Raw genomic sequence first — 27887 nt, 5'->3', positions numbered from 1 at the left:
TTGTAATTTAGCTGGAAAAGGCATGTATAACAAGTGGCAAAAGCAAAAACAAGAGGCTGTTGCAAGATATAAACCAAAACAACATAACAAAACGTGACAACTGTCAGTGTATTAACATTTATAACAACAAACTAGGAAGATGTTAAAAAAATAAAAAAAAAATTAACAAGTTAATTACAAAAAGGAAAAAACAAACTTGACTCATAGTTATCGCTGCATTAAATTTAATTAAACATAATAATTATAATAATGTCCAAAAACATCGATTTCATTAACAAAGTTAATTGAATGTATCAACGAAAAAAACACAAAATTCCTTAAATAAATCTTAAGAGGAAATCGCTAACAAATAGACACAAATAAAAGAGAGTAAATAAACCAAAAAGAGAAAGAAAGCTGGAAAAACAAGTTGATTACAATTTCTTCATACTCTCTCCCAAAAAAAGCTAAGCAGTGATGGATAACTAGACTAAAAAGACTGTAGACTAGACTATAAGACTAGACTATGGACAAGACTATGGACAAGACTTTCGACTAGGACTATAGACTTAGACTATACTAGACTAGACTATAGACTAGACTATAGACTAGACTATAGACTAGACTAGACTAGACTAGACTATAGACTAGACTATAGACTAGACTATAGACTAGACTATAGACTAGACTATAGACTAGACTATAGACTATAGACTAGACTATAGACTAGACTATAGACTAGACTATAGACTAGACTATAGACTAGACTATAGACTAGACATAAGACTAGGACTATAGACTAGACTATAGACTAGACTAGACTATAGACTAGACTATAGACTAGACTATAGACTAGACTATGACTAGACTATAGACTAGCGACTATAGACTAGACTATAGACTAGACTATAGACTAGACTATAGACTAGGACTATAGACTAGACTATAGACTAGACTATAGACTAGGACTATAGACTAGACTATAGACTAGACTATAGACTAGACTATAGACTAGACTATAGGACTAGACTATAGACTAGACTATAGACTAGACTATAGACTAGACTATAGACTAGCACTATAGACTAGACTATAGACTAGACTATAGACTACACTATAGACTACACTATAGACTAGGACTATAGACTAGACTATAGACTAGACTATAGACTAGACTATAGACTAGACTATAGACTAGACTATAGACTAGACTATAGACTAGACTATAGACTAGACTATAGACTAGACTATAGACTGACTATAGACTAGACTAGACTAGACTAGACTATAGACTAGACTATAGACTAGACTATAGACTAGACTATAGACTAGACTATAGACTAGACTATAGACTAGACTATAGACTAGACTATAGACTAGACTATAGACTAGACTATAGACTAGACTATAGACTAGACTATAGACTAGACTATAGACTAGACTATAGACTAGACTATAGACTAGACTATAGACTAGACTATAGACTAGACTATAGACTAGACTATAGACTAGACTATAGACTAGACTATAGACTAGACTATAGACTAGACTATAGACTAGACTATAGACTAGTCTATAGATTAGACTATAGACTAGACTATAGACTAGACTATAGACTAGACTATAGACTAGACTATAGACTAGACTATAGACTAGACTATAGACTAGACTATAGACTAGACTATAGACTAGACTATAGATAGACTATAGACTAGAATAAGATTAGACTATAGACTAGCTATAGACTAGACGATAGACTAGACTATAGACTAGACTATAGACTATACTATAGACTAGACTATAGGCTAGACTATAGACTAGACTATAGACTAGACTATAGACTAGACTATCGTTCTGAATTATCCATCTCTGGCTTAAACAAGAAATCACAATCAAAAGAGATGCTTTCTTTAACATTCTTAATACTTTTGTTGTTGTTGTTTTTCTTACACAAGAGAGCTGAGTAAAAGTATAAATGCGTGTGTGTTGATTATTTTTTAAACATCCAGTAACCTTTTGCCGGCCATTAAGCCTGTTAATCGCTACATTTACATTTTCTTTTACTCATTTAAACAGGAAGCTTTTTTTCCCAACTACAACAACTACTACATGAATTTTTACTTTTATTTGTAACAAGAAAGTAAGCAGCAGTAACAAAAAAAGAAACAACAAGTTAAACGGGTCTATAGCCAGCAGTCATTGATGTTGTTGTTATGCTTATTGTTGTCATCATTTGTGTTGTTATTATTTTTATTTTTTTATTATGAACACAAACAATAAGAGAGCGAGTGCCTTTATTTCTTTTTTTGCAGCAGCAGCAGCACATGTTGTTTTATGAAACGAAAGACTTAAGACACAAACACCGTTCATTCATACATTTGCTGTCGACAATGTCTCGCTAGATATGAAAGACTTAAGACACAAACATTTCTTTTCTTTTATGTTTCAATATAACTTTTTGTTTTTTTGTTGTGTGTCGGTTTAAACCCTCGGTTCAGTTTTCAACAAAATAAAAAAAAATTACAAGATATAATTTTTTTTTTTCGTAGTAAAATGTGTGGCTTTTAGAAAGTGAAATTATTTCTTTAACAGAGCGCTCGTGTGTGTGTGTTTAAAGTGCAACTTTAAAGCTGAAAGTGAATTTGTTTTTTTTTTCTTCTTAAAAATCATTTATTAAAATTTGAAAAAAATAGTAAAAAAAATTTATAATTATAATATTTTTCTTAAAGTTATTAAATCAACTAAACAAAAGTCATTAATTTTGTAAATAATAATCCATTAATATTATAAACAAATATTATCATCATTGGAATTTGCGTCTAAAATTATTTTGTCAGCATTATGGAATCGGAAGAAAGAAATAACAAAACTAGTGGATGGTGTTTATAAGGTAAGTTTTTTGTTGTAGTTATTATATTATATTTTTAAAAATTTACAAATATTAGCTTGAGGCAGTTTTTATGAAGAAATTTTGTATAAGAAATGTTTAAAAATTATAAAAAATTAATTAATTTCAATATTTTAATAAGATTTTGTGGTACATCGACTATAGTTCAGACTAAAGACAAACTGACTATTTATTGACTATATAGTAAAGCCAACACACTGGCTATAGTCTAGACAATATATTGCCTAGTTCAGTTCTAGTTCAGTTCTAGTTCAGTTCTAGTCAGTTCTAGTTCAGTTCTAGTTCAGTTCTAGTCAGTTCTAGTTCAGTTCTAGTTCAGTTCTAGTTCAGTTCTAGTTTCAGTTCTAGTTCAGTTCTAGTTCATTCTAGTTCAGTTCTAGTTCAGTTCTAGTTCAGTTCTAGTTCAGTTCTAGTTCAGTTCTAGTTCTTCAGTTCTAGTTCAGTTCTAGTTCAGTTCTAGTTCAGTTCTAGTTCAGTTCTAGTTCAGTTCTAGTTCAGTTCTAGTTCAGTTCTAGTTCAGTTCTAGTTCAGTTCTAGTTCAGTTCTCGTTAGTAGTTCAGTTCTAGTTCAGTTCTAGTTCAGTTCTAGTTCATTAGTTCAGTTCTAGTTTCAGTTCTAGTTCAGTCTAGTTCAGTTCTAGTTCAGTTCTAGTTCAGTTCTAGTTCAGTTCTAGTTCAGTTCTAGTTCAGTTCTAGTTCAGTTCTAGTTCAGTTCTAGTTCAGTTCTAGTTCAGTTCTAGTTCAGTTCTAGTTCAGTTCTAGTTCAGTTCTAGTTCAGTTCTAGTTCAGTTCTAGTTCAGTTCTAGTTCAGTTCTAGTTCAGTTCTAGTTCAGTTCTAGTTCAGTTCTAGTTCAGTTCTAGTTCAGTTCTAGTTCAGTTCTAGTTCAGTTCTAGTTCAGTTCTAGTTCAGTTCTAGTTCAGTTCTAGTTCAGTTCTAGTTCAGTTCTAGTTCAGTTCTAGTTCAGTTCTAGTTCAGTTCTAGTTCAGTTCTAGTTCAGTTCTAGTTCAGTTCTAGTTCAGTTTAGTTCAGTTCTAGTTCAGTTCTAGTTCAGTTCTAGTTCAGTTCTAGTTCAGTTCTAGTTCAGTTCTAGTTCAGTTCTAGTTCAGTTCTAGTTCAGTTCTAGTTCAGTTCTAGTTAGTTCTAGTTCAGTTCTAGTTCAGTTCTAGTTCAGTTCTAGTTCAGTTCTAGTTCAGTTCTAGTTCAGTTCTAGTTCAGTTCTAGTTCAGTTCTAGTTCAGTTCTAGTTCAGTTCTAGTTCAGTTCTAGTTCAGTTCTAGTTCAGTTCTAGTTCAGTTCTAGTTCAGTCTAGTTCAGTTCTAGTTCAGTTCTAGTTCAGTTCTAGTTCAGTTCTAGTTCAGTTCTAGTTCAGTTCTAGTTCAGTTCTAGTTCAGTTCTAGTTCAGTTCTAGTTCAGTTCTAGTTCAGTTCTAGTTCAGTTCTAGTTCAGTTCTAGTTCAGTTCTAGTTCAGTTCTAGTTCAGTTCTAGTTCAGTTCTAGTTCAGTTCTAGTTCAGTTCTAGTTCAGTTCTAGTTCAGTTCTAGTTCAGTTAGTTCAGTTCTAGTTCAGTTCTAGTTCAGTTCTAGTTCAGTTCTAGTTCAGTTCTAGTTCAGTTCTAGTTCAGTTCTAGTTCAGTTCTAGTTCAGTTCTAGTTCAGTTCTAGTTCAGTTCTAGTTCAGTTCTAGTTCAGTTCTAGTTCAGTTCTAGTTCAGTTCTAGTTCAGTTCTAGTTCAGTTCTAGTTCAGTTCTAGTTCAGTTCTAGTTCAGTTCTAGTTCAGTTCTAGTTCAGTTCTAGTTCAGTTCTAGTTATGTTCTTTATGTTTTAGTTCTTCTATTTCAGTTCTATTTGTCTTCATGCGAAGACAGTTTTTTTCGAGAAGAGTATCTTGCTGATGTTTTTCTATAAAATCGTCTTGAAAAATATTTCAATACTTCATAATTTTCCTTAATTTATTGAAACAAAACTATTATCTAATTGTAAACAAGTTTAACTAAATTGTAATTTTATGGGCACCTAGGAAAAAGCTAAATAATAATTATTGGTGCCACATAAAATCACGTTTGGAAAACTCAAGCAAAAAATTTTCTAAGAAAACAAAGTGTTGTATAAGCAAACGTATAAAATTAACACATTTTTGTAACAAAGACAAACAAAAAAATTTCCTTTATTAAAAAAAGATTTAATGATAAACAATTTAATTACCAGAGATAAAAAATAAAAATTATTTAACCATTTTAAGTCAAATGAAGAAAAAACAGCTGAAGAAAATCTATTTCCCGTTATAAACATTAAAGCAAATTAAGGAAAACTAAATAAAAATTTCCACTAACACTGATTATTACAACACCTAAGGTGGCCAAAATTTGTTTTAAAAAAATCCAATTCGAAAATTTTTATTTGTCATGTTTGACCTTATAAAGGCAAAACAAATTGATAATCGATTAAATCACAAACTGCTATTTACAACAACAACAACTACATTTCAAACTCTAAACTACCTGTTTAACCAAAAGATCTGTTATAAATATAAGAAAAGAAAGAAAAACCTGCCACAAATCGAAAAAAAGTGTATTAAATTAAATAAAAAGTTACACCCCAGAAAAACTAGACTTTCAAAATAAAGTTGATGACAAGTTAACACATACAACAACAAAAACAACAATAATAACTATTGCTGCAGCAGCAAAAACCATAATATTGAAACACGAGATGTTGCAAGTTAAATAGCAGCAAAAAACTAAAAATATATCATCATAGTTAGTTGCAACAAAACAACACACACACTTGTCTTTTGGTAAATATAAAGAAAAATTACCAACAAAAAAAACTTTAAATAAAAAATACAATAAATAATTGCAAAAGAAAATCATCATCATCACCACCACTACTACTAGCGGCAGCATCTTCATGAGCTTTAACATTATTTTCCATTTGTTGCAAGCAACATTATGTAATGTTTCTCTATAGTTGCTGCCTGCAGCTGGCGGTACGTGTTTTTTGGTATAAAAAAAAGAAAATTACCAGCTTATTTTTGCTTTATTTGTTGTTGTTGAAGCATGATTTTTTTTAGAAACAAATAAATTTATTTGGAAAAAAATTTGCAAAATTTTACGGAAAAATATTCACACGAGGTTATTGACATAAAGTGAATTCAGTTTCTTGAAGAATTCCGGAAGAACTTTAATAAAAGTTCCGGAAAGGCAACTCCTTAGAAAATTTTCGTAGAAAAAGTGTTAAAGGTAACAACTAAAAACTGAACTAGAACTGAACTAGAACTGAACTAGAACTGAACTAGAACTGAAGAACTGAATAGAACTGAATAGAATACTAGAACTGAACTAGAATGAAACTAGAAGAACTAGAAACTAGAACTGAACTAGAACTGAACTAGAACTGAACTAGAACTGAACTAGAACTGAACTAGAACTGAACTAGAACTGAACTAGAACTGAACTAGAACTGAACTAGAACTGAACTAGAACTGAACTAGAACTGAACTAGAACTGAACTAGAACTGAACTAGAACTGAACTAGAACTGAACTAGAACTGAACTAGACTGAACTAGAACTGAACTAGAACTGAACTAGAACTGAACTAGAACTGAACTAGAACTGAACTAGAACTGAACTAGAACTGAACTAGAACTGAACTAGAACTGAACTAGAACTGAACTAGAACTGAACTAGAACTGAACTAGAACTGAACTAGAACTGAACTAGAACTGAACTAGAACGAACTAGAACTGAACTAGAACTGAACTAGAACTGAACTAGAACTGAACTAGAACTGAACTAGAACTAGAACTGAACTAGAACTGAACTAGAACTGAACTAGAACTGAACTAGAACTGAACTAGAACTGAACTAGAACTGAACTAGAACTGAACTAGAACTGAACTAGAACTGAACTAGAACTGAACTAGAACTGAACTAGAACTGAACTAGAACTGAACTAGAACTAGAACTGAACTAGAACTGGACTAGAACTGAGCTAGAACTGAACTAGAACTGGACTAGAACTGGGACTAGAACTGAACTAGAACTGAACTAGAACTGAACTAGAACTGAACTAGAACTGAACTAGAACTGAACTAGAACTGAACTAGAACTGAACTAGAACTGAACTAGAACTGAACTAGAACTGAACTAGAACTGAACTAGAACTGAACTAGAACTGAACTAGAACTGAACTAGAACTGAACTAGAACTGAACTAGAACTGAACTAGAACTGAACTAGAACTGAACTAGAACTGAACTAGAACTGAACTAGAACCACCGATTAAAGCTGCATATCATGGAAAAATATCCTTTATTAACATTATTATAAAGGGTACAATTAAAGCTTAAAAAAGCTTTTAGTTAAGACGATTTTGAACTTAAAATGTATCTTTTTTAGTGCTATATTATTAATTAAATTTAAGCTTTAATTTTCAACCTTTTAAAACATTAAATAGAGCATTAATCGTTACTTTAAATTAAGCTTTAATCGTAATAATTATGCTTGTAGTTGAGCTTTATTTTACCATATTTTAAACCAATTTAAGATTTTTGTAGTTATTTTCTAATTTCAAATAAAGCTTTAATGATAAATTTAATAAATCTTCAAGTTAAGCTTTTTTGAATCCATTTTATGCTTTATTTGTAGTTCTTTTTAGCTTTTATTGTAGAGCCTTTTCTAGTTACAATTAAGCTTTTATTTAAGACGTGTTTATACTTCAGATTAAATTTTATTTGTTTCAGTGCTTTGCATTTAAATTAAGTAATTTAAGCTTAATTTCAAGTATACAGATACTTCAAAAGGAAACTGAATTTGAATCTAGGTAATTTTATAGTTTAAATTAAGTTTTAATCATAGATCAATTGAGTTTCATTTAGAGAACTTTTTCAAAATAAAGCTTTCTTTAATTAGTTTTAAAACTAATTTCTATTCATTACATTTCTTTATCAATAAAATAAATCTCATCATCTTATTGACATCATTTAATGAGAATAGTTTTCAACTAAATTTAACAAATCATTTTAACATGCAAAAACCTTCTTCAAACATTTCCCCGTTTTGAGAAATTATAATATTTTGTTAACACACTTTAATGAAACCCATCATGATTACAGTCACGATTTGTTTAATTATAGTTGAAAAAAAAAAAAAAAAAAAAAATAATAACAATAAAAAACAAACATTACATTTTTCATAACAAAAAACTTACTCATAAACGCAACTAATTTAAAATTTGTTGTCTAAGTAATGAATGTAATGAACTATTAGTAGTAAATGACCTTGAAATCATTTGTAAATCACAACTAATTTAAGTTGAATATTTATGTATAATGAATTGATTCCCACGCCTTGATATGTAAGCACATAGAAAAAAAAAAAACAACGATTCTCATTCTTTTTAAACATAATAATCATAATAGAAACGTACTTCAAGTTTATTTGTTTTTCAAAATCTTTAAAATAGATATAATGGAAAATAGTTTTAAAATAAATAAACAAATGTATAGAATTACTAAGTTAACACTGAGTTGGAAATATATATACATCATATATCAGTTGTTAATTGGCAGCATAAATAAAGTTCAATGAAGGCAAAATTGCTTAATACTTAAGGTTTTTGAAAATATTCAAATTTAAAGCTTAATTTAGACTCTAAAAAAGATCTTTATAGAAAGCTTAAAAATATCGAAAAATTAAGCTTAATATGGAGCTTTAAATAAAGCTTTTTATAAAACAAAAATACATAGTAAATCAAAACTTAGTTAAGTCGAGAAAAGAAAGCTTAATTTGATATATAAAAATAAACTTTATTGAAAGAACAAAACGAATTACAATGAAAGCTTTAATTTCACCTCAAATTAAACTTAATATAAAGTTTAAAAATACTTGTGATCAAAGTTTAACTGCTGAATATAAGCATTTACAATTTAAGCTTAATTTGTGCTATAAAAAGCTCTAGACTTAAAGCTTAATATAAGCATTAGTAAAATCTACTTTAAAGTTTAATTTATAGTATAAAACTAGTGCAAATAAAAGCTTAATTGACACTAGAAAAATATCTAAAATTAAAGCTTTATAAGCCTATAGTTTGAACTGCGAATTAAAGCTTCATTTGAAGTATAAAAAACATTACAATTAAAGCTTAATTTTAACAATTTAAAGATTTCTTAATAATAATTGTTTTTAAGTAGAAAATAAACTCCAATAAAAGCTTAATTGGAGCTTGAATTAATTAACTACAAAGAAAGCTTAACTTTATACGAAATAAAACTTAAACGTAAAATGTTTCAAAAACTTTAAACTTACATATCTATGATAAAAGCTTAAGTGGGAATATGGAAAGAACTACAACTGAAGCTTAATTTAAAGAACAAATAGCTGACAATTTAAGCCTAATTTTAACAATAAGAATATCTTGAAAAATTAAACCCTATAAAAGCTTATTTGTGACTATAAAGTTATCTAAATATAAAGTTCTATTTGGTGTTATACAAACTTAAAAAAAGTACAATTAAAGCTTCATTAAAAGTTTAAACATACCTGAGTTTGAGTCTTATTAAGACTATAAAAAGATCTACAATTAATGCTTAATTTTGAGGTATAACAAGTTATACAATTCAAGTTTAATTTTTTATTAAAAAAACTCTACAAATAAAACTTGATTTAAGGCCTTAATTAACAAGAGTTTAAAGCTTAACTGAGACAACAAAATAATCTACATTTTAAGATTAACAAAGACAATAAAATGCGTGAAATTAGAGTTTTCCCAGCTTAACTGGGACAACACAATGACATAGAATTAAAGCTTAACTGATACAATAAAACGGTGTACGTTTAGAGCTTAACGGGGAGTAAAGTGAGACCCACGATCGGGATTATAAAAAGATCTACGTTTAAAGCTTAAATTGAAGTACAAAAAGCTTTAAAGCTAAAGTTTAATTTTATATTAAAAAAGCTTTAAAAATAAAGCTTAATTTAAGGCATAACGTAACAGCTTTTAAAGCTTAACAAAGACAACAACATAATATACAATTAAAGCTTAACAGAGACAACAGAAAAGCTTACAATAACTGTTTAGTAAGGACTATAGAGAGCGCTACGATTAGGACTATAAAAAGTTCTAAGTTTAAAGCTTAATTTGAAGTATTGAAAGCTTAAAGTTAAAGTTAATTTTTACTCTATAAATAAAGCTTAATTGAGGGAACAAACTACTGTCTTATTAAGTTTAACTAGGACAAGCAAAATAAGCAACAATTAAAGCTTTTCCGAGACTATAATGAGTTAAACGCTTAGAGCTGAACAGGGGCTATAGAGGGGCCAGCGATCGGTACTATAAAAAGATGTACGTTTAAAGCTATAAAAAGATGATTATTTGAGGTATAAAACCTATACAGTAAAAGTTTAAATTTGAATTAACAAGCTCTGCATAAGGCATAAACTACCAGCTTGTGAAGCTTAACTAGGACAACCAAAATTAGTTGAAATTAAAGCTTTACTGAAACTATAATAAGGTAAACATTTGGGACAAAAGTGAGGCCTTCGATGGGGACTATAAAAGATGTACGTTTAAAGCTTCATTTGAAGTTTAATTTTGAATTAAAAAGCTCTAAATATAATGCACAATTTAAGGCATAAACTACTAGCTTTTAAAGCTTAACTAGGAAACAAAATTAGCTGAAATTAAATTTATTGAGACTATAAAAAGGTGTACGTTTAGAGCTCAATAGAGACAAAAGTGAGGCCTACGATCGGGACTATAAAAAGATGTACGTTTAAAGCTTAATTTGAAGTATAAAAACCTATATAGTAAAAGTTTAATTTTGAATTAAAAAGCTTCACATAAAATGCACAATTTTAGGCATAAACTACTAGCGTTTAAAGCTTAACTAGGATAAACAAAATCAGCTAAAATTAAAGCTTTACTGAGACTATAATAAGGTAAATATTTAGATCTTAATAGGGACAAAAGTAAGGCCTACGATGGGGACTATAAACAGATGTACGTTTAAAGCTTGATTTGAAGTATAAAAACCTAGTTTAATTTTGAATTAAAAAGCTCTAGATATAATGCTCAATATAAAGCACAAACTATCAGATTTTAAAGCTTAACTAGGAAAAACGAAATTAGGTGAAATTAAAGCTTTATTGAGAATATAAAAAGGTGTACGATTAGAGCTTAATAGGGACAAAAGTGAGGCCTACGATCGGGACTATAAAAAGATGTACGTTTGAGGCTTAATTTGAAGTGTAAAAAGTTATGCAGTAAAAGTTTAAAGCTTAATTTGAAGTATAAAAGTTTAATTTTGAATTAAAAAGCTCTACATATAATGCTCAATATAAGGCATAAGCTTCTAGCTTTTAAAGCTTAACTAGGACAAACGAAACTAGCTGAAATTAAAGTTGTATTGAGCCTATAAAAAAGTGTACGTTTGGAGCTTAATAGGGATAAAAGAGAGTTTTACAATTGAAGTTTAATTTGATGAATAAAACATCTATAAATGAAGATCAATTAAAACTTATTAAAGCTTTAACTTAAAGTGTAAAAATGTCCATAATTAAAAGCTTAATTTAAACTACAGAATGATCCAAAATGAAAGCTTATTAAAGCTTTTCTCTATAACTTATTGTAGCTCTTAGATAGTTCGTTTATGTCTTAAAAATTTAAAAATAACAAATATTTAACACTCAAATGCTAATAAACCAAATAATATGTTTATATTTGACAAATTAAACATTTAAATAACAATTTTTCCCCCAAATACCAGCTTTTTCAAAAGAAAACCTATGACAGCTAGCAAAAATATTTAAAAAATTTTGTGAAAAAAACACCTACACTTTAAAACAGACAAAGTATTTAAAAGATTGTACTACTCATATTACTATTTAAACAATTAAATTTATTTAGCAAAAAAAAAAAAAATTGTTTATTTATTATATAAAAAAACTTGTGAAGTTTAGAGGGAGATTGTTGGCAAACCAACACATTTTTTAATGATTTCATTACAAAAGAGTTTTATTGTTATTTATAATACCTTTTAACATTATTTCATTTACTATTTTTAATTTAATTTTTATTCTTTTATTATACAAAAGCCAAACCTTTTTTTATTACCTTTAAATTACATTTGAAAACAATTCCTTTTTTCCCCTCTTACTGACTGCTTCTAAGGGGTTAATTTGTTTTACTTAAATGATGTCATTTTCTAAGTAATTTGTTGTTTTCGTAAAAAAAATAAAAATATTTCTTGCTTAATTAACATTTAAATCTGTACATTTTTCTAAAAACAATTTTGCACAATTGTTTTTTTTTTCTACGGGCTTTCAAAATTTAATTGATATTTTTGCCGACTTTAATGAATCATTCATTGTTGAAATGTTGTTAATAATAAATTTGTTAAATATTAATAAATTATCTTGCTAGAGAACTAATAATTGCCTAATAAAATTGCTAAAAAATACAAAAAAAAAAAAAAACAGCTTTAGTATTCTAAAATTTGTACTTTCAGTATTCTCCAACTCCAAGCTTAATCTTAGGTCTTTTTATAAAAAAAAGGCTTCAATTCTAATGCCGCTTTAAAGCTCCCCATTTAAACCAGAACTGAAGCTTTTTTAACGATCCCATTTAAGTAGCAATTGTAGGACTTTTCATACCAAAATAAAGCTTTAGTTATATGTCTGTTACTTCTAAGCTTCTTACTAACAATCACATATAAAGCTTTTATCGTAGGTCTTCATATGTATAAGACTTGCTACATCCCAATCAAAACTTTAAAAGCTTCCGATTAGGTAACTTTCATAACGATTTTTATACTCACAATTCGGCTTTTTAAACTATAAAAGATCGAAGTTCAAACTAAATCTTACAGTACACAACAAGCTACAATTTAAGCTTTTTTTGAGCGTGTGAAAAGAGCTTAATTGAAATAAAAGCTTAAAAACACTGCTAGCTATAACTGAAGCTTTCTTGCGTGCTTAAAGCTTAATTTAAGGGAAAAAATTGATTCTCGTTAGAAGTCTAATTTCGAGTATAAAAAATCTAATGTGTTGTTTCTAGATAACGAGCGAGTAGTTTGAGCACAAATTTTACTTGTATTTTGTTATTGTAACAAAAACAAAATACAAGTAAAATTTTAACTCAAACTACTCACACGTTATCTAGAAACAACACATAAGTTTAAAGCTTAAGTGGAAGTTAAATTAGACATCAGTGTAAAGCTTATTTGTCAGATTTAAAAATTAAAACTTAAATTGAAGTTAACAAAAGCTAACGATTAAAACTTAAAAGATCTATTTTTGAAGCTTAATTACGACACAAAAAGAGCTATGACAGAAACTTATTTGGAGCTACACAAAAGTTGCAATTAAAGCTTTATTACAACAACAACAAAAAATCGCTGAGTTTAAAGTTTTCCAGGAGTATAATTAGATGTTGGATTGAAGCTTAATTGGTGTTACAAAAAAAGCTCCTATTAAAATTTTATTGCAACTACAAAAAGAGGTTCTATTGAAACCCTTGGAATACAGCTTAATTGAGCCTACAAAGTACCTATGAATAGCTTAATTGGGCTACAAAATGACGTAGGATTGAAGTTAAATTGGGACTAAAAATAAGATACGATTAAAGCTTGATTAAGATTGCAAAATAATATACTAATTAATTGGGACTACACATAGACTTGCGATTGAAGCTTAATTGGGACTTCACATAGAGTTACGATTGAAGCATCATTGGGACTACAAAATGATATATGACTGAAGTTTAATTGACACTACAGATTGGCCTACAATTGAAGCTTAATTAGCACTTCACCTAGACCTTCGGTTAAAGCTTAATTGAGACTCAAAAAGTGTTACGATTAAAGCTTAATTGGGACTATAAAATGATCTATGACTGAAGTTTAATTGACCCTACAAATTGGCCTACAATTGAAGCTCAATTATGACTTTAAGCCTAGACCTATGATTAAAGCTTAATTAAGACTCAAAAAGAGTTACGATTGAAGCTTCATTGAGACTACAAAATGATCTATGACTGAAGCTTAATTGCCACTACATATTGGACTACAATTGATGTTTAAATAGGACTTCACCTAGACCTACGATTGAAGTTTAACTGACGAACAAAAGGAGTTACGATTGAAACTTAATTGGGACTACAAAATCATCTATGATGAAGACTTTATTAACACTACAAATTGAAGCTTAATTATTACTTGACCAAGACCTAAGATAGAAGCTTAATTGAGGAACAAAAGTAGTTGCGATTGAAGCTTAATTGGGACTACCAAATGATCTATGGTGAAGGATTTATTGACACTACAAAATGGCCTATTATTGAAACCTAATTAGAACTCACCTAGACCTACGATTAAAGCTTAACTGAGGCACAAAAGGAGTTACGATTAAAGCTTAAGTGGGACTACAAAATGATCTATGATGAAAGCTTTATTTACACTACAAAATTGCCTATGATTAAAGCTTAATTGGTACTACAAAAGACATGGGATTAAAGCTTAAATAGGATTCAATGGGACTTACGATTAAAGCTTTATTAAGAGTTTAAATGGGCCTACAAAATAATATGCTATTGATGTCTAATTAGGTTTACAAAAAGAACTAAATTGGGACTAAGTTGAAGCTTAATTTAAAGTTATGCAAGTTCTACACTAAAAGCTTTCTTTGAACTAGTAAAAGACCTACGATTAAAACTTAAACTGTGACTATAACCAATTGACAAACTGTTAAAGAACAATCTTTTTTCTCTTTGCTAAATACCGAAATGTCAAGAGAATGACTAGACTAAATAGATTCTTTCACTGTAGAATATTATAAAACATTAAAAGTAATTTAAAAATAAATTTCCGTTACAAATGTTTTAAACTTATGTTAAGTGGAAACTATGAATGAATTAACACATATACTTTTTAGAGGAGGATTTCTGCCATTATTTTTGTGTTAAAAAAACCCCAAGAAAATCGCGTGTCATTTAAAATAACAAAAATAGTTTTATGACTATGAACAAGACAACATAAATTTATAATTAGCAAAAAAAAGGCAAAGATTTTAACATGTTTAACATAAAACGGAACAGAATTTGTAAAATAGATTACCAAATTACTAAAAGCGATTTAAATTGAAAAAAACATAAATGCAAATATATGAAATGTATAAAGAAACCTTATAACTGCTTAATAGTAGGTTTAAAAAAGGGAATCTTTTTTTTTTTTGTTCTACACTCTTTCTTTTTTTATTATAAATAAAATGAAAATATGTTGCAAATTAAGGTGTGTGTTGGGAATTAGAATTAGAGAAAAAAATTCTCTGTTAAATCAACAAGCTGACAGCTAAACAGACAGCCGACTTAGGGAAAGACAGACAGACAGACGTTCCAGCAAACTTATCGGCAAAGGGTATGTTTCCCTTTAAGCATTTATTTCTAACCACAATAAAATCATCATCATGACAAAAACATTATTATAAACATAACTTCATTATTATGTTTTTTTTTGTGAGGAATTTATTAAAAGAACAAGTTGCTGTTTTAGTTGAAAGGTTTCCTTTCGTAAGCCACAAACCATGACTGTCCAACATGTCTGCATAACCAATCTAACAGTTAGTAATAAAGTAAAAGAACCTAAATTGTTTAGTACTGTATTGTTGTTGCTTTTATTTTTTATTGTATAACAATTGGCTTTAGTTATTTGAAATTAGTTTTTTTTTGCAAAAAAAAAACTCTTTTTTCCCCATTTTTTTCTTCAATATGACCATTTCCTTAAATGGTTTAAAGTTTTTTTTTTATTGTGCTTTTAAGTCTTAGTAGTTGCATTGTTTGCTTTGGAGTTTACTGTTTCTGCTTTCATGTGCCATAACTGACCAAAATGTAGGCTAATGTTTTTTTTGTTCTCTATTGTTGTTGTCTATATTGTATTCTTTAATGGTTGAAATGCAATGAAAACGAATTGCAATTAGAACGTCAGGCAGCTAATCAGAAGAAAAAAAAAAATATTGAATTGAATTGGTTTTGATTTAGGTGATTAGCCTAAAAGCTTTACAGTAAAAAGCTTAAAGCTTTCATAGAAATTTGGGCTAACGATTGAAGATTGACACCACAAAGAGACTCAATGCAGAAGGACCTTTAATTTAAGCTTAATTGAGACTATAAGGTAAACTAAGATTTAAGCTTTATATAAATACAAATTTAAGCTTACTTTCTACTACCATTGAAGCTTTAATTAATGCTTAAAAATAACTACATGTGAAGCTTAACTGAGACTAGGAAAAGGCTTATATTAAAGCTTAATTGAGACTTCAATTGAAGCTTAACTGGAGCAAGAAACAAATCTACAATCAAAGCTTAATTTAAACTACAGATATAACTAAGATGCAAGCTCATTTGGGACTTACCTACAGTTAATTTCAACTGCTTAAAGATCAATGAATCAAGGTATATTGGGACCACAAATATATATATCTATGATTGAAGATTACTTGGACTGCACAGAGATCTCCAACTGAAGCTTAATTCCGTTTATTAAGTTTTAGTTCAGTTCTAGTTCGATTTTCGCTCAGTTTTAGTTCAGTTATAGTTCCGTTCTAGTTCAGTTCTAGTTCAGTTCGAGTTCAGTTCTAGTTCAGTTCTAGTTCAGTTCTAGTTCAGTTCTAGTTCAGTTCTAGTTCAGTTCTAGTTCAGTTCTAGTTCAGTTCTAGTTCAGTTCTAGTTCAGTTCTAGTTCAGTTCTAGTTCAGTTCTAGTTCAGTTCTAGTTCAGTTCTAGTTCAGTTCTAGTTCAGTTCTAGTTCAGTTCTAGTTCAGTTCTAGTTCTGTTCTAGTTCAGTTCTAGTTCAGTTCTAGTTCAGTTCTAGTTCAGTTCTAGTTCAGTTCTAGTTCAGTTCTAGTTCAGTTCTAGTTCAGTTCTAGTTCAGTTCTAGTTCAGTTCTAGTTCAGTTCTAGTTCAGTTCTAGTTCAGTTCTAGTTCAGTTCTAGTTCAGTTCTAGTTCAGTTCTAGTTCAGTTCTAGTTCAGTTCTAGTTCAGTTCTAGTTCAGTTCTAGTTCAGTTCTAGTTCAGTTCTAGTTCAGTTCTAGTTCAGTTCTAGTTCAGTTCTAGTTCAGTTCTAGTTCAGTTCTAGTTAAGTTCTAGAAACATGAATTAAGTATGTGTGTGATTAAGTGAGAACACATAAAGGGGGATTTTTTGGTACTTTTTCGTACTTCGAAAAGTACTTTTTGAATTTTCTATAATACTTAACCAGAAACATGAAATTAATTATATAGCCCGGAGTTAGCGAGAACCTATAAAAGGAAACTTTTTGGTACTTTTTCGTACTACAAAAGGTACTTTTTTAATTTTCTATAATATTGAAGCCTGACGGAAATTTTGGAAAAAGTACCAAAAGATTTTTGGTACTTTTTCGTTCTATGACTGGTACTTTTTGGTTTTTATGCTCACACGCGTCAACCTAATTGAACGAAAATCTATAAAAGGGGACTTTCTGGTACTTTAATTTTAGTTCTGTTCTAGTTCTGTTCTAATTCTGTTCAGTTCTAGTTCAGTTCGAGTTCTAGTTCAGTTCTAGTTCAGTTCTAGAAACATGAATTAAGTATGTGTGTGATTAAGTGAGAACACATAAAAGGGGATTTTTTGGTACTTTTTCGTACTTCGAAAAGTACTTTTTGAATTTTCTATAATACTTAACCAGAAACATGAAATTAATTATATAGCCCGGAGTTAGTGAAAACCTATAAAAGGAAACTTTTTGGTACTTTTTCGTACTAAAAAAGGTACATTTTTAATTTTCTATAATATTGAAGCCTGACGCAAATCTGTAGAAAAGGATTTTTGGTACTTTTTCGTTCTATGATTGGAACATTTTGGTTTTTATGGTCACACGCAGCAACCTAATTGAACGAAAATCTATAAAAGGGGACTTTCTGGTACTACAAAAGGTACCTTTTTAATATTCTATAATATTGAAGCCTGACGGAAATCTGTAGAAATGGATTTTTGGTACTTTTTCGTTCTATGACTGGTACTTTTTGGTTTTTATGGTCACACGCAGCAACCTGATTGAACGAAAATCTATAAAAGGGTACTTTCTGGTGCTTTAGTTTTAGTTCAGTTGTAGTTCTGTTCTAGTTCTGTTCTAGTTCTGTTCTATTTCTGTTCTAGTTCTGTTCTAGTTCTGTTCTAGTTCTAGTTCTAGTTCTGTTCTAGTTCTAGTTCTGTTCTAGTTCTGTTCTAGTTCTGTTCTAGTTCTGTTCTAGTTCTGTTCTAGTTCTGTTCTAGTTCTGTTCTAGTTCTGTTCTAGTTCTGTTCTAGTTCTGTTCTAGTTCTGTTCTAGTTCTGTTCTAGTTCTGTTCTAGTTCTGTTCTAGATCTGTTCTAGTTCTGTTCTAGTTCTGTTCTAGTTCTGTTCCAGTTCTGTTCCAGTTCTGTTCTAGTTCTGTTCTAGTTCTGTTGTAGTTCTGTTCTAGTTCTGTTCTAGTTCTGTTCTAGTTCTGTTCTAGTTCTGTTCTAGTTCTGTTCTAGTTCTGTTCTAGTTCTGTTCTAGTTCTGTTCTAGTTCTGTTCTAGTTCTATTCTAGTTCTGTTCTAGTTCTGTTCTAGTTCTGTTCTAGTTCTGTTCTAGTTCTGTTCTAGTTTCTAGTTCTGTTCTAGTTCTGTTTTAGTTCTGTTCTAGTTCTGTTTTAGTTCTGTTCTAGTTCTGTTTTATTTATTCGATTGAGGCTTATTTGCCGTTTATCGCTAACTGCCTAAAATGTATTTAAAACAGTTATTTCATGCTTGGCTGGATAAGGGAAACCCTATCTATCTGCAGTTTTTTTGTCTTACCTCTTTGCTTTAAGTTTGACACATAAATTAAGCTGGTAAATAATACAAATAGAAAAAAATATTTAACCATTTTTGTTACTGCCAGCAACTTCTTTCAAATACTTTGGTACTATTCATAAATACAATGTGAAAAGTATGCTGGTACTTCTCTTTTTTTTATAAAATTTTTTGTTTAATAAAAAAAGAATGCGTTTTGTAGTTAAATGATTGTTTGTTTAAAGCACAAATTGTTGTGGTTTTGTTGGAAAAAAAAAAAATGAAAAAAGGTGTGTAGCACTAACGCAACTGTATAGATACGTTGACACAGCAAGAGGGTTTGATGTTAGGTTTGTAGCTTAAGTCTTTTGTTTAGTTTATAGAACAAATGTTAAGGTCGAATTCATTAGTAGAATAGGCTTAAGGAATTTTATGACAAATTTGTTTTTTTTTGTTTGTTGTTGTCAGTACTTTGTTTTTTATTTTTAATATTAATTTTTAATTAATTTATTTATTTAATTATTTTTCTACTAATTTTAGAACATCTTAGAGAAATTTAATCCCGGTGCCCGTCAATTAATCTCAGCTGGCAAGGGTTATCTAAAGTCATTACATGGTGAGTGAGATCATTGATTTAGAAAAAAATTCTTTATAAAAAAATAAATCTGATCTGTTGATTATTTTAAAACTATTATTAAATTTATTTATTATTTTATCTAACAAAATTTTTTTCATGCAAATTGCAGGTGCTGCAACATCAGCTCGTTTATTTAATGAAGCATTGGCTAAAATTGCCATGAATGCTCAACACAGTGGAACCGGCGATATTGGTAAGTTGGGATTTATTAAGTTTGTCTGGTTTAAAAATAAGTTTTGTTTTTTGTTTAAAGGCAATTATGTTTGTGTTTTTTATTATTAATAATAATGTTTGTAGGTTAAATTTGTTTTTATTTTAAAACTTGTTTTTACACAAATTGTTTTGTTTAATTTTATATTAATGATTTATAAACACAAAAAAAATTTCTTTTAATATTTTTTTTGTTTGTTTTTAAGGAGCGGCTTTGCTAAATGTTGTTAGTGTTTATAAGGAAATACAAGAACAGCAAATGAATATTGTAAGTAATTTTTTTTTTAAATTTTAATTGATTATATGTTTAACTAAACATAAAACATTTCCGTATGACATAAAACTATTTGAAGTCAAAAACTATAATTCATAAATTTTGTGCAAACTTTGAAGATCAGTCCTACTTTAGTTGAAGAGCAGTTCTAGTTTAGTTGTAGATCAGTCCTACTTTCGACGTAGATTATTTCCAGTTCAGTTGAAGATCATTTCTTCTTCACTTGAAGATCAGTTCTACTTCTGTAGATTAGTTTTAGTTCAGTTATACATTAATAAAATGGACTACAGTTAAACATCAATTGTACTTAACTTACAGATCAGTTCTAGTTTAGTTGAAGTTCTAGTTGTAAATCAGTTCTAGTTTAGTTGTAGATCAGTTATAATTCTGTTGAATATCGGTTCTACTTTAGATGCAAAACATCTCTCCTTTAGTTGAAGATCTGTTCAGTCTCATTTGTAGATCAGTTCTAGTTTGTAGATCAGTCCTACTCTAAACGTAGATCAGATCCCAATCTAATTTAGATCTGTTCTAGTTCAGTTGTAGATCAGTTCTGGGTCTGTTGTATTGTATTCTATTTAAGCTGAAGATCAGTTCTAATTAAGTTGTAGATCAATTCTAGATCTGTTTCAGTTCATTTGTACATCAGTTCTAGTTTAGTTGTAGATCAGATCTACTACAGTTGTAGATCAGTTCTAATTTAGTTGTAGATCAGATCTACTACAGTTGTAGATCAGTTCTAGTTTAGTTGCAGATCAGTCCTACTCTAAACGTAGATCAGATTCCAATCTAATTTAGATCAGTTCTAGTTCAGTTGTAGATTAGTTTCATTTTTGTTGTAGATCAGTTCTGGTTCTGTTGTATTGTATTCTATTTAAGCTGAAGATCAATTCTAATTATATTGTAGATCAATTCTAGATCTGTTTCAGTTCATTTGTAGATCAGTTCTAGTTTAGTTGTAGATCAGATCTACTACAGTTGTAGATCAGTTCTAGTTTAGTTGCAGATCAGTCCTACTCTAAACTTAGATCAGATCCCAATCTAATTTAGATCAGTTCTAGTTCAGTTATACATTAGTTTCATTTCAGTTGTAGATCAGTTCTGGTTCTGTTGTATTGTATTCTATTTAAGCTAAAGATCAGCTCTAATTAAGTTGTAGATCAATTCTAGATATGTTTCAGTTCATTTGTAGATCAGTTCTAGTTTAGTTGTAGATCAGATATACTACAGTTGTAGATCAATTGAAGGTCGGTTTTATTTTAGTAGATCAGCTATAGTTCAGTTGTGTATAAGATCTAGTTGTATATATGCTCTAATTTAGTTGAAGATCAGTTCTACTTCTGTCTTAGATCACTTATGTTTTACTTCTAGATTAGTTCTACTCGTTCTAGATCGCTTTTAGTTTAGTTTTAGATCACTTTTATACAGTTGAGGATTAGTTTTAGTTCAGTTGAAGATCAGTTCCTTTTTAGTTGTAGATCACTTCTAGTTTAGTCGTAGATCAGTTTTACTTCAGTTTTGGATCAATTGTAGTTCAGTTGAAGATCATTTAAGTTAAAGGTCAATTCTAGTTCAGTTGTTTCAGTTTTGATTAAAATCGCTTTTTTCCATTTACTTCCAGTTAAAAGCCTTTTATGTGGATTTACTAGTGCCATTAGAAACCAATCTGGAAAAGGACACAAAAGTAGTGCAGCACGAACAAAAGAAATTCATGCAACAGCATAAAGTGCGCATGGAATCGTATCACAAGGCGGTGACTACCATGAAAAAACAGCGCAAGAAAAAAGCTAGTCCAGAAAATACCGAAAAGGAACTAAGGGTAAGTAAGAAATAAACTATTTTCTTCAAAAAATTCTAATAAAATAATTTTTTCCCTTTAAAGACCTTACAAATTTTGGAAGATCAAAAGAAAAAATTGGATGCCTTCTGTGAGCAAAGTTATAAAAATGTAAGTTTGTGGGCAAAAAAAAAAAAAAAACTATAAAAAAGAATGAAGACATGAATTTGTATTTTTTCTCAGGCCATGACTCAAGAACGTCGCCGCTATGGTTTCGTTTTGGAACGTCAATGTTCGATAGCAAAACATTGGATGGCTTATCATACAACTGGCAAAAACGTAATTGATAATCATTTGGAAAATTGGCAAGAAATTGCTGCATCACGTGAGATTTTACCCACTACGGTATATGATGGTAATTCAATGCTAGTAGGCAATAAAAGATTGGTAAGTAAACAAAACTAAATTAACATACACATACACACACATACTCAGCCAAATACGCAAAGCATACACATATGTATGTATGTTTGTGTTTAATCATGCTATTTTGCAAAAATTTTAAAAATTTTGTTGTTTTTCTTCATCTTCTTAGGAACGTCTTAAAGATTCTGATGATTCACACGCTTCAAATCAATCGAATCAATTGAAAAAATCCCGTAGTGTTGATGCACCATTCGGTGATATGAGGACATTGCATGAAACCAATATACCACCATATACACAAAATTCTTTGCCACGTGCCAAATCGGATTTCAATTTAAATAGTTCCGGTTCGAATTCAACAACAACTGTTATAGGTAAGTGTTGGAAGAAACTGAAATGATCAAATATATCTAGTTCCTGAGAAGATCGGTTCAAGTTCAGTTGTAGATCATTTTTAGTTCAGTACATTTCTAGTTGTTCTAGTTCTAGTTCATTCTAGTTCTGTTCTAGTTATTCTAGTTCTGTTCTAGTCTGTTCTAGTTCTTCTAGTTCTGTTCTAGTTCTCTAGTTCTGTTCTAGTTTCAGTTGTTCTGTTCTAGTTCTGTTCTAGTTCTGTTCTAGTTCTGTTCTAGTTCTGTTCTAGTTCTGTTCTAGTTCTGTTCTAGTTCTGTTCTAGTTCTGTTCTAGTTCTGTTCTAGTTCTGTTCTAGTTCTGTTCTAGTTCTGTTCTAGTTCTGTTCTAGTTCTGTTCTAGTTCTGTTCTAGTTCTGTTCAGTTTGTTCTAGTTCTGTTCTAGTTCTGTTCTAGTTCTGTTCTAGTTCTGTTCTAGTTCTGTTCTAGTTCTGTTCTAGTTCTTTCTAGTTCTGTTCTAGTTCTGTTCTAGTTCTGTTCTAGTTCTGTTCTAGTTCTGTTTCTAGTTCTGTTCTAGTTCTGTTCTAGTTCTGTTCTAGTTCTGTTCTAGTTCTGTTCTAGTTCTGTTCTAGTTCTGTTCTAGTTCTGTTCTAGTTCTGTTCTAGTTCTGTTCTAGTTCTGTTCTAGTTCTGTTCTAGTTCTGTTCTAGTTCTGTTCTAGTTCTGTTCTAGTTCTGTTCTAGTTCTGTTCTAGTTCTGTTCTAGTTCTGTTCTAGTTCTGTTCTAGTTCTGTTCTAGTTCTGTTCTAGTTCTATTTCTAGTTCTGTTCTAGTTCTGTTCTAGTTCTGTTCTAGTTCTGTTCTAGTATGTTCTAGTTCTATTTCTAGTTTTGTTCTAGTTCTGTTCTAGTTCTGTTCTAGTTCTGTTCTAGTTCTGTTCTAGTTCTGTTCTAGTTCTGTTCTAGTTCTGTTCTAGTTCTGTTCTAGTTCTGTTCTAGTTCTGTTCTAGTTCTGTTCTAGTTCTGTTCTAGTTCTGTTCTAGTTCTTTCTAGTTCTGTTCTAGTTCTGTTCTAGTTCTGTTCTAGTTTGTTCTAGTTCTGTCTAGTTCTGTTCTAGTTCTGTTCTAGTTCTGTTCTAGTTCTGTTCTAGTTCTGTTCTAGTTCTGTTCTAGTTCTGTTCTAGTTCTGTTCTAGTTCTGTTCTAGTTCTGTTCTAGTTCTGTTCTAGTTCTGTCTAGTTCTGTTCTAGTTCTGTTCTAGTTTGTTCTGTTCTGTTCTAGTTCTGTTCTAGTTCTGTTCTAGTTCTGTTCTAGTTTCTGTCTAGTTCTGTTCTAGTTCTGTTCTAGTTCTGTTCTAGTTCTGTTCTAGTTCTGTTCTAGTTCTAGTTCTGTTCTAGTTCTGTTCTAGTTCTGTTCTAGTTCTGTTCTAGTTCTGTTCTAGTTCTGTTCTAGTTCAGTTCTAGTTCTGTTCTAGTTCTGTTCTAGTTCTGTTCTAGTTCTTTCTAGTTCTGTTCTAGTTCTGTTCTGTTCTAGTTCTGTTCTAGTTCTGTTCTAGTTCTGTTCTAGTTCTGTTCTAGTTCTGTTCTAGTTCTGTTATAGTTCTGTTCTAGCTGTTCTTCTGTTCTAGTTCTGTTCTAGTTCTGTTCTAGTTCTGTTCTAGTTCTGTTCTAGTTCTGTTCTAGTTCTGTTCTAGTTCTGTTCTAGTCTGTTCTAGTTCTGTTCTAGTTCTGTTCTAGTTCTGTTCTAGTTGTAGTTCGTTCTAGTTCTGTTCTAGTTCTGTTTTTTGTTCTAGTTCTGTTCTAGTTCTGTTCTAGTTCTGTTCTAGTTCTGTTCTAGTTCTGTTCTAGTTCTGTTCTAGTTCTGTTCTAGTTCTGTTCTAGTTCTGTTCTAGTTCTGTTCTAGTTCTGTTCTAGTTCTGTTCTAGTTCTGTTCTAGATCTGTTCTAGTTTGTTCTAGTTCTGTTCTAGTTCTGTTCTAGTTCTGTTCTAGTTCTGTTCTAGTTCTGTTCTAGTTCTGTTCTAGTTCTGTTCTAGTTCTGTTCTAGTTCGTTCTAGTTCTGTTCTAGTTCTGTTCTAGTTCTGTTCTAGTTCTGTTCTAGTTCTGTTCTAGTTCTGTTCTAGTTTGTTCTAGTTCTGTTCTAGTTCTAGTTCTGTTCTAGTTCTGTTCTAGTTCTGTTCTAGTTCTGTTCTAGTTCTGTTCTAGTTCTGTTCTAGTTCTGTTCTAGTTCTGTTCTAGTTCTGTTCTAGTTCTGTTCTACTGTTCTAGTTCTGTTCTAGTTTCCTAGTTCTGTTCTAGTTTTATCTAGTTTGGCTTAGTTCAGTTCGAACTAGAGTCAGCCTATAGACTGATCTATAGTCAAAAGTCCACATTTGATTAAAAATTTCCTTCTTTCAGCTAACGATCATTCCGATCACGGCCATTGGGATCAACGTACTGTTGTCAAGGCCCTCTATGCCTACATGCCCTCGGGAGAAAACCACTGCCTTTTGAAGAAGGTGATCGTATTGCTTTGGTGGGAGGCAAAGCTAAAGGCTGGCAATTTGGAGAAAATTTACGTACACAAATGTTTGGTTGGTTCCCGGTGGCCTATACCAATGCTGATCTAATCGTCGATAATAAAATGAATAAAATGGAAAGAGAACGTCCCGAAAGATCCAATGATCGTTATGAGAATATGCATTACGAAAGACAAAGTGGAGGAGGAATGCGTAATAGTTATCATGAGAATTACAATGATATGGATAATCAACAAGAAATGGAAAGTGATTCAACTTATCGTAGGGATCGACACGAGGAAGCATCGCCAACAAGAATGTTTGGGGATACTTACAGGAATCAGAAGAAGGTAAGGAAGAGTGTTATTATATGTGGGCATTTATTTTATATTCAATATTTTCTAGTACCGCCCTTCTTCCTCGGGCAATCCAAGGCCGGGACCACCACCCACCTTACCGGCTCCAGTGCCTTCGGCTCAATCCTCAGCACGCATGCTGAATTCTTCCCAGAGTTTTTGTGCTCCCAATGGCAGCCAGTCGGCCATTGAAAGACGCAACAAGAAACTGCAGAATGGCAATCAAATAACACATGTGAGTTTTTAAAAATCCCTTAAAACCCCTTTAACCGAATTAGAGAATTGTGCGGTTTTCTAACTAAAAGAATCGTTTATTTTTAACACGACAGCAATCGTCCATGAATCAATTGAAACCAGCGGCCGCTGCCAAAACCTCTTTGCACAGTAGCAATGATAGCGGTTTTGCCAATGAACCACCACCCCAACCGGAGGTGGACTATTCAGATGAGGAACAAACTAGTCGTGTGCCCATACGGTAGGTAGAGTTATTCTTTAAGGTTGTGTTTGTTTTGTGTTAATAACCCTTTTCTCATTGGAAGCTACTAATTCCTTTAGAGTTTATTTTGGTTTCTTTTTTGTTTTAATACGCCATTTTTCTGTTCTTTTTGTGTTTATTTTCATATTTTTTGGAACATTTTTTATGTGTTTTCATTGCTCCCTTTATAAAATGATAAAACTGCTAAAAAACCTTAAAAACCCCTTTAAAAACATTGAATCGCTTGAACTGTAGACGTCGCGCCGATACCAATACCCATATATCCACCAATCGCGAGATAGCTTCTTGGACATTGAATCGTAATTTCCGCAGTAGTGTAGACAGCCAGATAGACGACAAAAGTCTTAAGACTTTGAATCGTAATTCCGCTAAAATGCGTTACGATTTGATAGCCAGTGATGATGAAATACTCCAGGCCTCCTCGGGTGGCATTAAACGCACCAAATCTTTTTGGAAATTTGGAGGCGGCAGACATGATGACATTTTAGCGGGCATGTCTTTGTGGCAGCACCGTGATTTGGTGGCTGCTCCCAATATGGAGGAGTTAAGGGATGAGGGTTATCGCACTACCAGCAGTAAAATGGAAAGTGAACGGGAAATGGAAGGTAATGACACTTTAAATAAGAGTACTTCCAATAATTCCACTTCCTCACAAGAAAAACATGACAAACATTTGGTGGAACAGGGAAGAGGACGCAAGGATAGTGTCACCAGTTTGGAAATGTATGATGATGACGAGAATATTTATGGTTTGACGCCCATGGTTAGGGAATCCATGCCCATGCGCAGTAATAATAACAATTTTACCCCCAAATCCAGAATGAAGATCATGAAAACTATAGAGATAGATATAGAAAATCCCACAGAAACGGAGCGTTTAAGTACCATAAAACGTAATCAAAAAGAGTATCAAAAAGAATACCGGGAAAGTACCCTAAATCGTAATTCAATAATGGAAAATAAAAAACAGAATTCTTTGGGAAATCGTGGACAAAATTCAAATCACAAAAAGTCCTATGATATTCCAAAGAATTCACACAATATGGGCCAAAATAAAAATATGAATGGAGCCGCCCCTAATCGTGCTAATAAACAAACGGAAATGTTTCCCTCTACCGAAAGTGAGGCGGGAGAAAGTGAATTGGATAATGGCACTTTAAAAATGAGTGATGTTAATAATTTTTTCGACAACAATGGCAATAGTGGGGGCATCATAATGAAGACCGTTAAGCGGAAAGATATTTTGAAACAGTACTATACCAGTGAGGATGATTCGGATGATCCAGAAATCAAATCTACCAGTTCAGATCCTTACGATTGTATTGTGATCAATGATCATTTGGTAAGAAGAGATGAAAAGCAGAGGAGAGCCATGCAAATGCAGGAACATCAAATGGAATTTCAAACCTTTAGATCTTCCACCTCTAATACGAATCTGCAGCAAAATGGCAATAATATGAACATGAATACAAATCCGAAAAAGAAATCGGAAAGAAGAGAAGCAAGTGAACGCAGAGGAGGTGGCGAACAGGAGCAAGAAAGATCACGTTCTTCCAAATCTTATGAACAACACCAACAACAGCAGCAGCAACAGGAACAAATGCGTTATCAAGATTCTACTTTAACCCGACAATCAAATTCCTCCCTTAACACCCCCACAGCCACCATATTGCCCCGTACCCGACTTATGAAATCTTCCAATATGTCCAGCATGACTTTGGAAAGAAATACAAACTCCCAATCCCAACAGAAATCTTTAAGTGATCGTGATAAACATTATGGTAAAACTTATGGACCCTGGTATGATTTCTGGGATCAACAGGATCAGCAGCAGCAAATGCAACAACAACAGCAAAATAAAAATAAAATGAAATAGTTTTAATGGACACCGACATGAAACGGGAAATTTAACCCAACTCTCCACTTTTTCTTACGGGAGAAGAAATTGTTCAAAAAAAATTTTTCAAGAAAACAAGGAAGAGGGAGTTAAATTCTTAAAATCATATAAAAAATAAGTGGATTTTTAAAAAAATCTACAAATTGTAAGAGTTTTGTTTTAAATGTAAATTATTATAGAAAAAGTCATTATTAAAAAAAGAAAAGAAGATAAAACGTTAAAAAGGTTAAATATCTGGTAAAAATTACAACAATCCCCCGATTTATAACGATTCCATCAAATCGTTAATA

The 27887-nt window shown here is 31.0% G+C and overlaps 1 protein-coding gene across 1 annotated transcript; it reads left to right on the top strand.

Annotated features, from left to right (window-relative positions):
- The first annotated feature begins 2701 nt into the window (after positions 1–2701).
- On the top strand, positions 2702–27887 carry LOC119610097 (GATA zinc finger domain-containing protein 11-like). The gene is given in 13 exon segments (XM_037965196.1): positions 2702–2869; positions 19225–19300; positions 19431–19514; positions 19738–19799; positions 21427–21624; positions 21688–21753; positions 21826–22029; positions 22178–22382; positions 24748–24828; positions 24831–25198; positions 25254–25439; positions 25510–25679; positions 25935–27887. Coding segments are annotated over 11 exon segments (3216 nt in total). The 5' UTR covers positions 2702–2869; positions 19225–19300; positions 19431–19480; the 3' UTR covers positions 27577–27887.

The sequence above is a fragment of the Lucilia sericata genome, unplaced genomic scaffold, assembly GCF_015586225.1.
Source record: "Lucilia sericata isolate MDLA Ls3-8-SP2 unplaced genomic scaffold, ASM1558622v1 Contig001117F_arrow, whole genome shotgun sequence".
Taxonomy (NCBI): domain Eukaryota; kingdom Metazoa; phylum Arthropoda; class Insecta; order Diptera; family Calliphoridae; genus Lucilia; species Lucilia sericata.
This window is presented reverse-complemented; position numbering and strand designations above follow the sequence as displayed.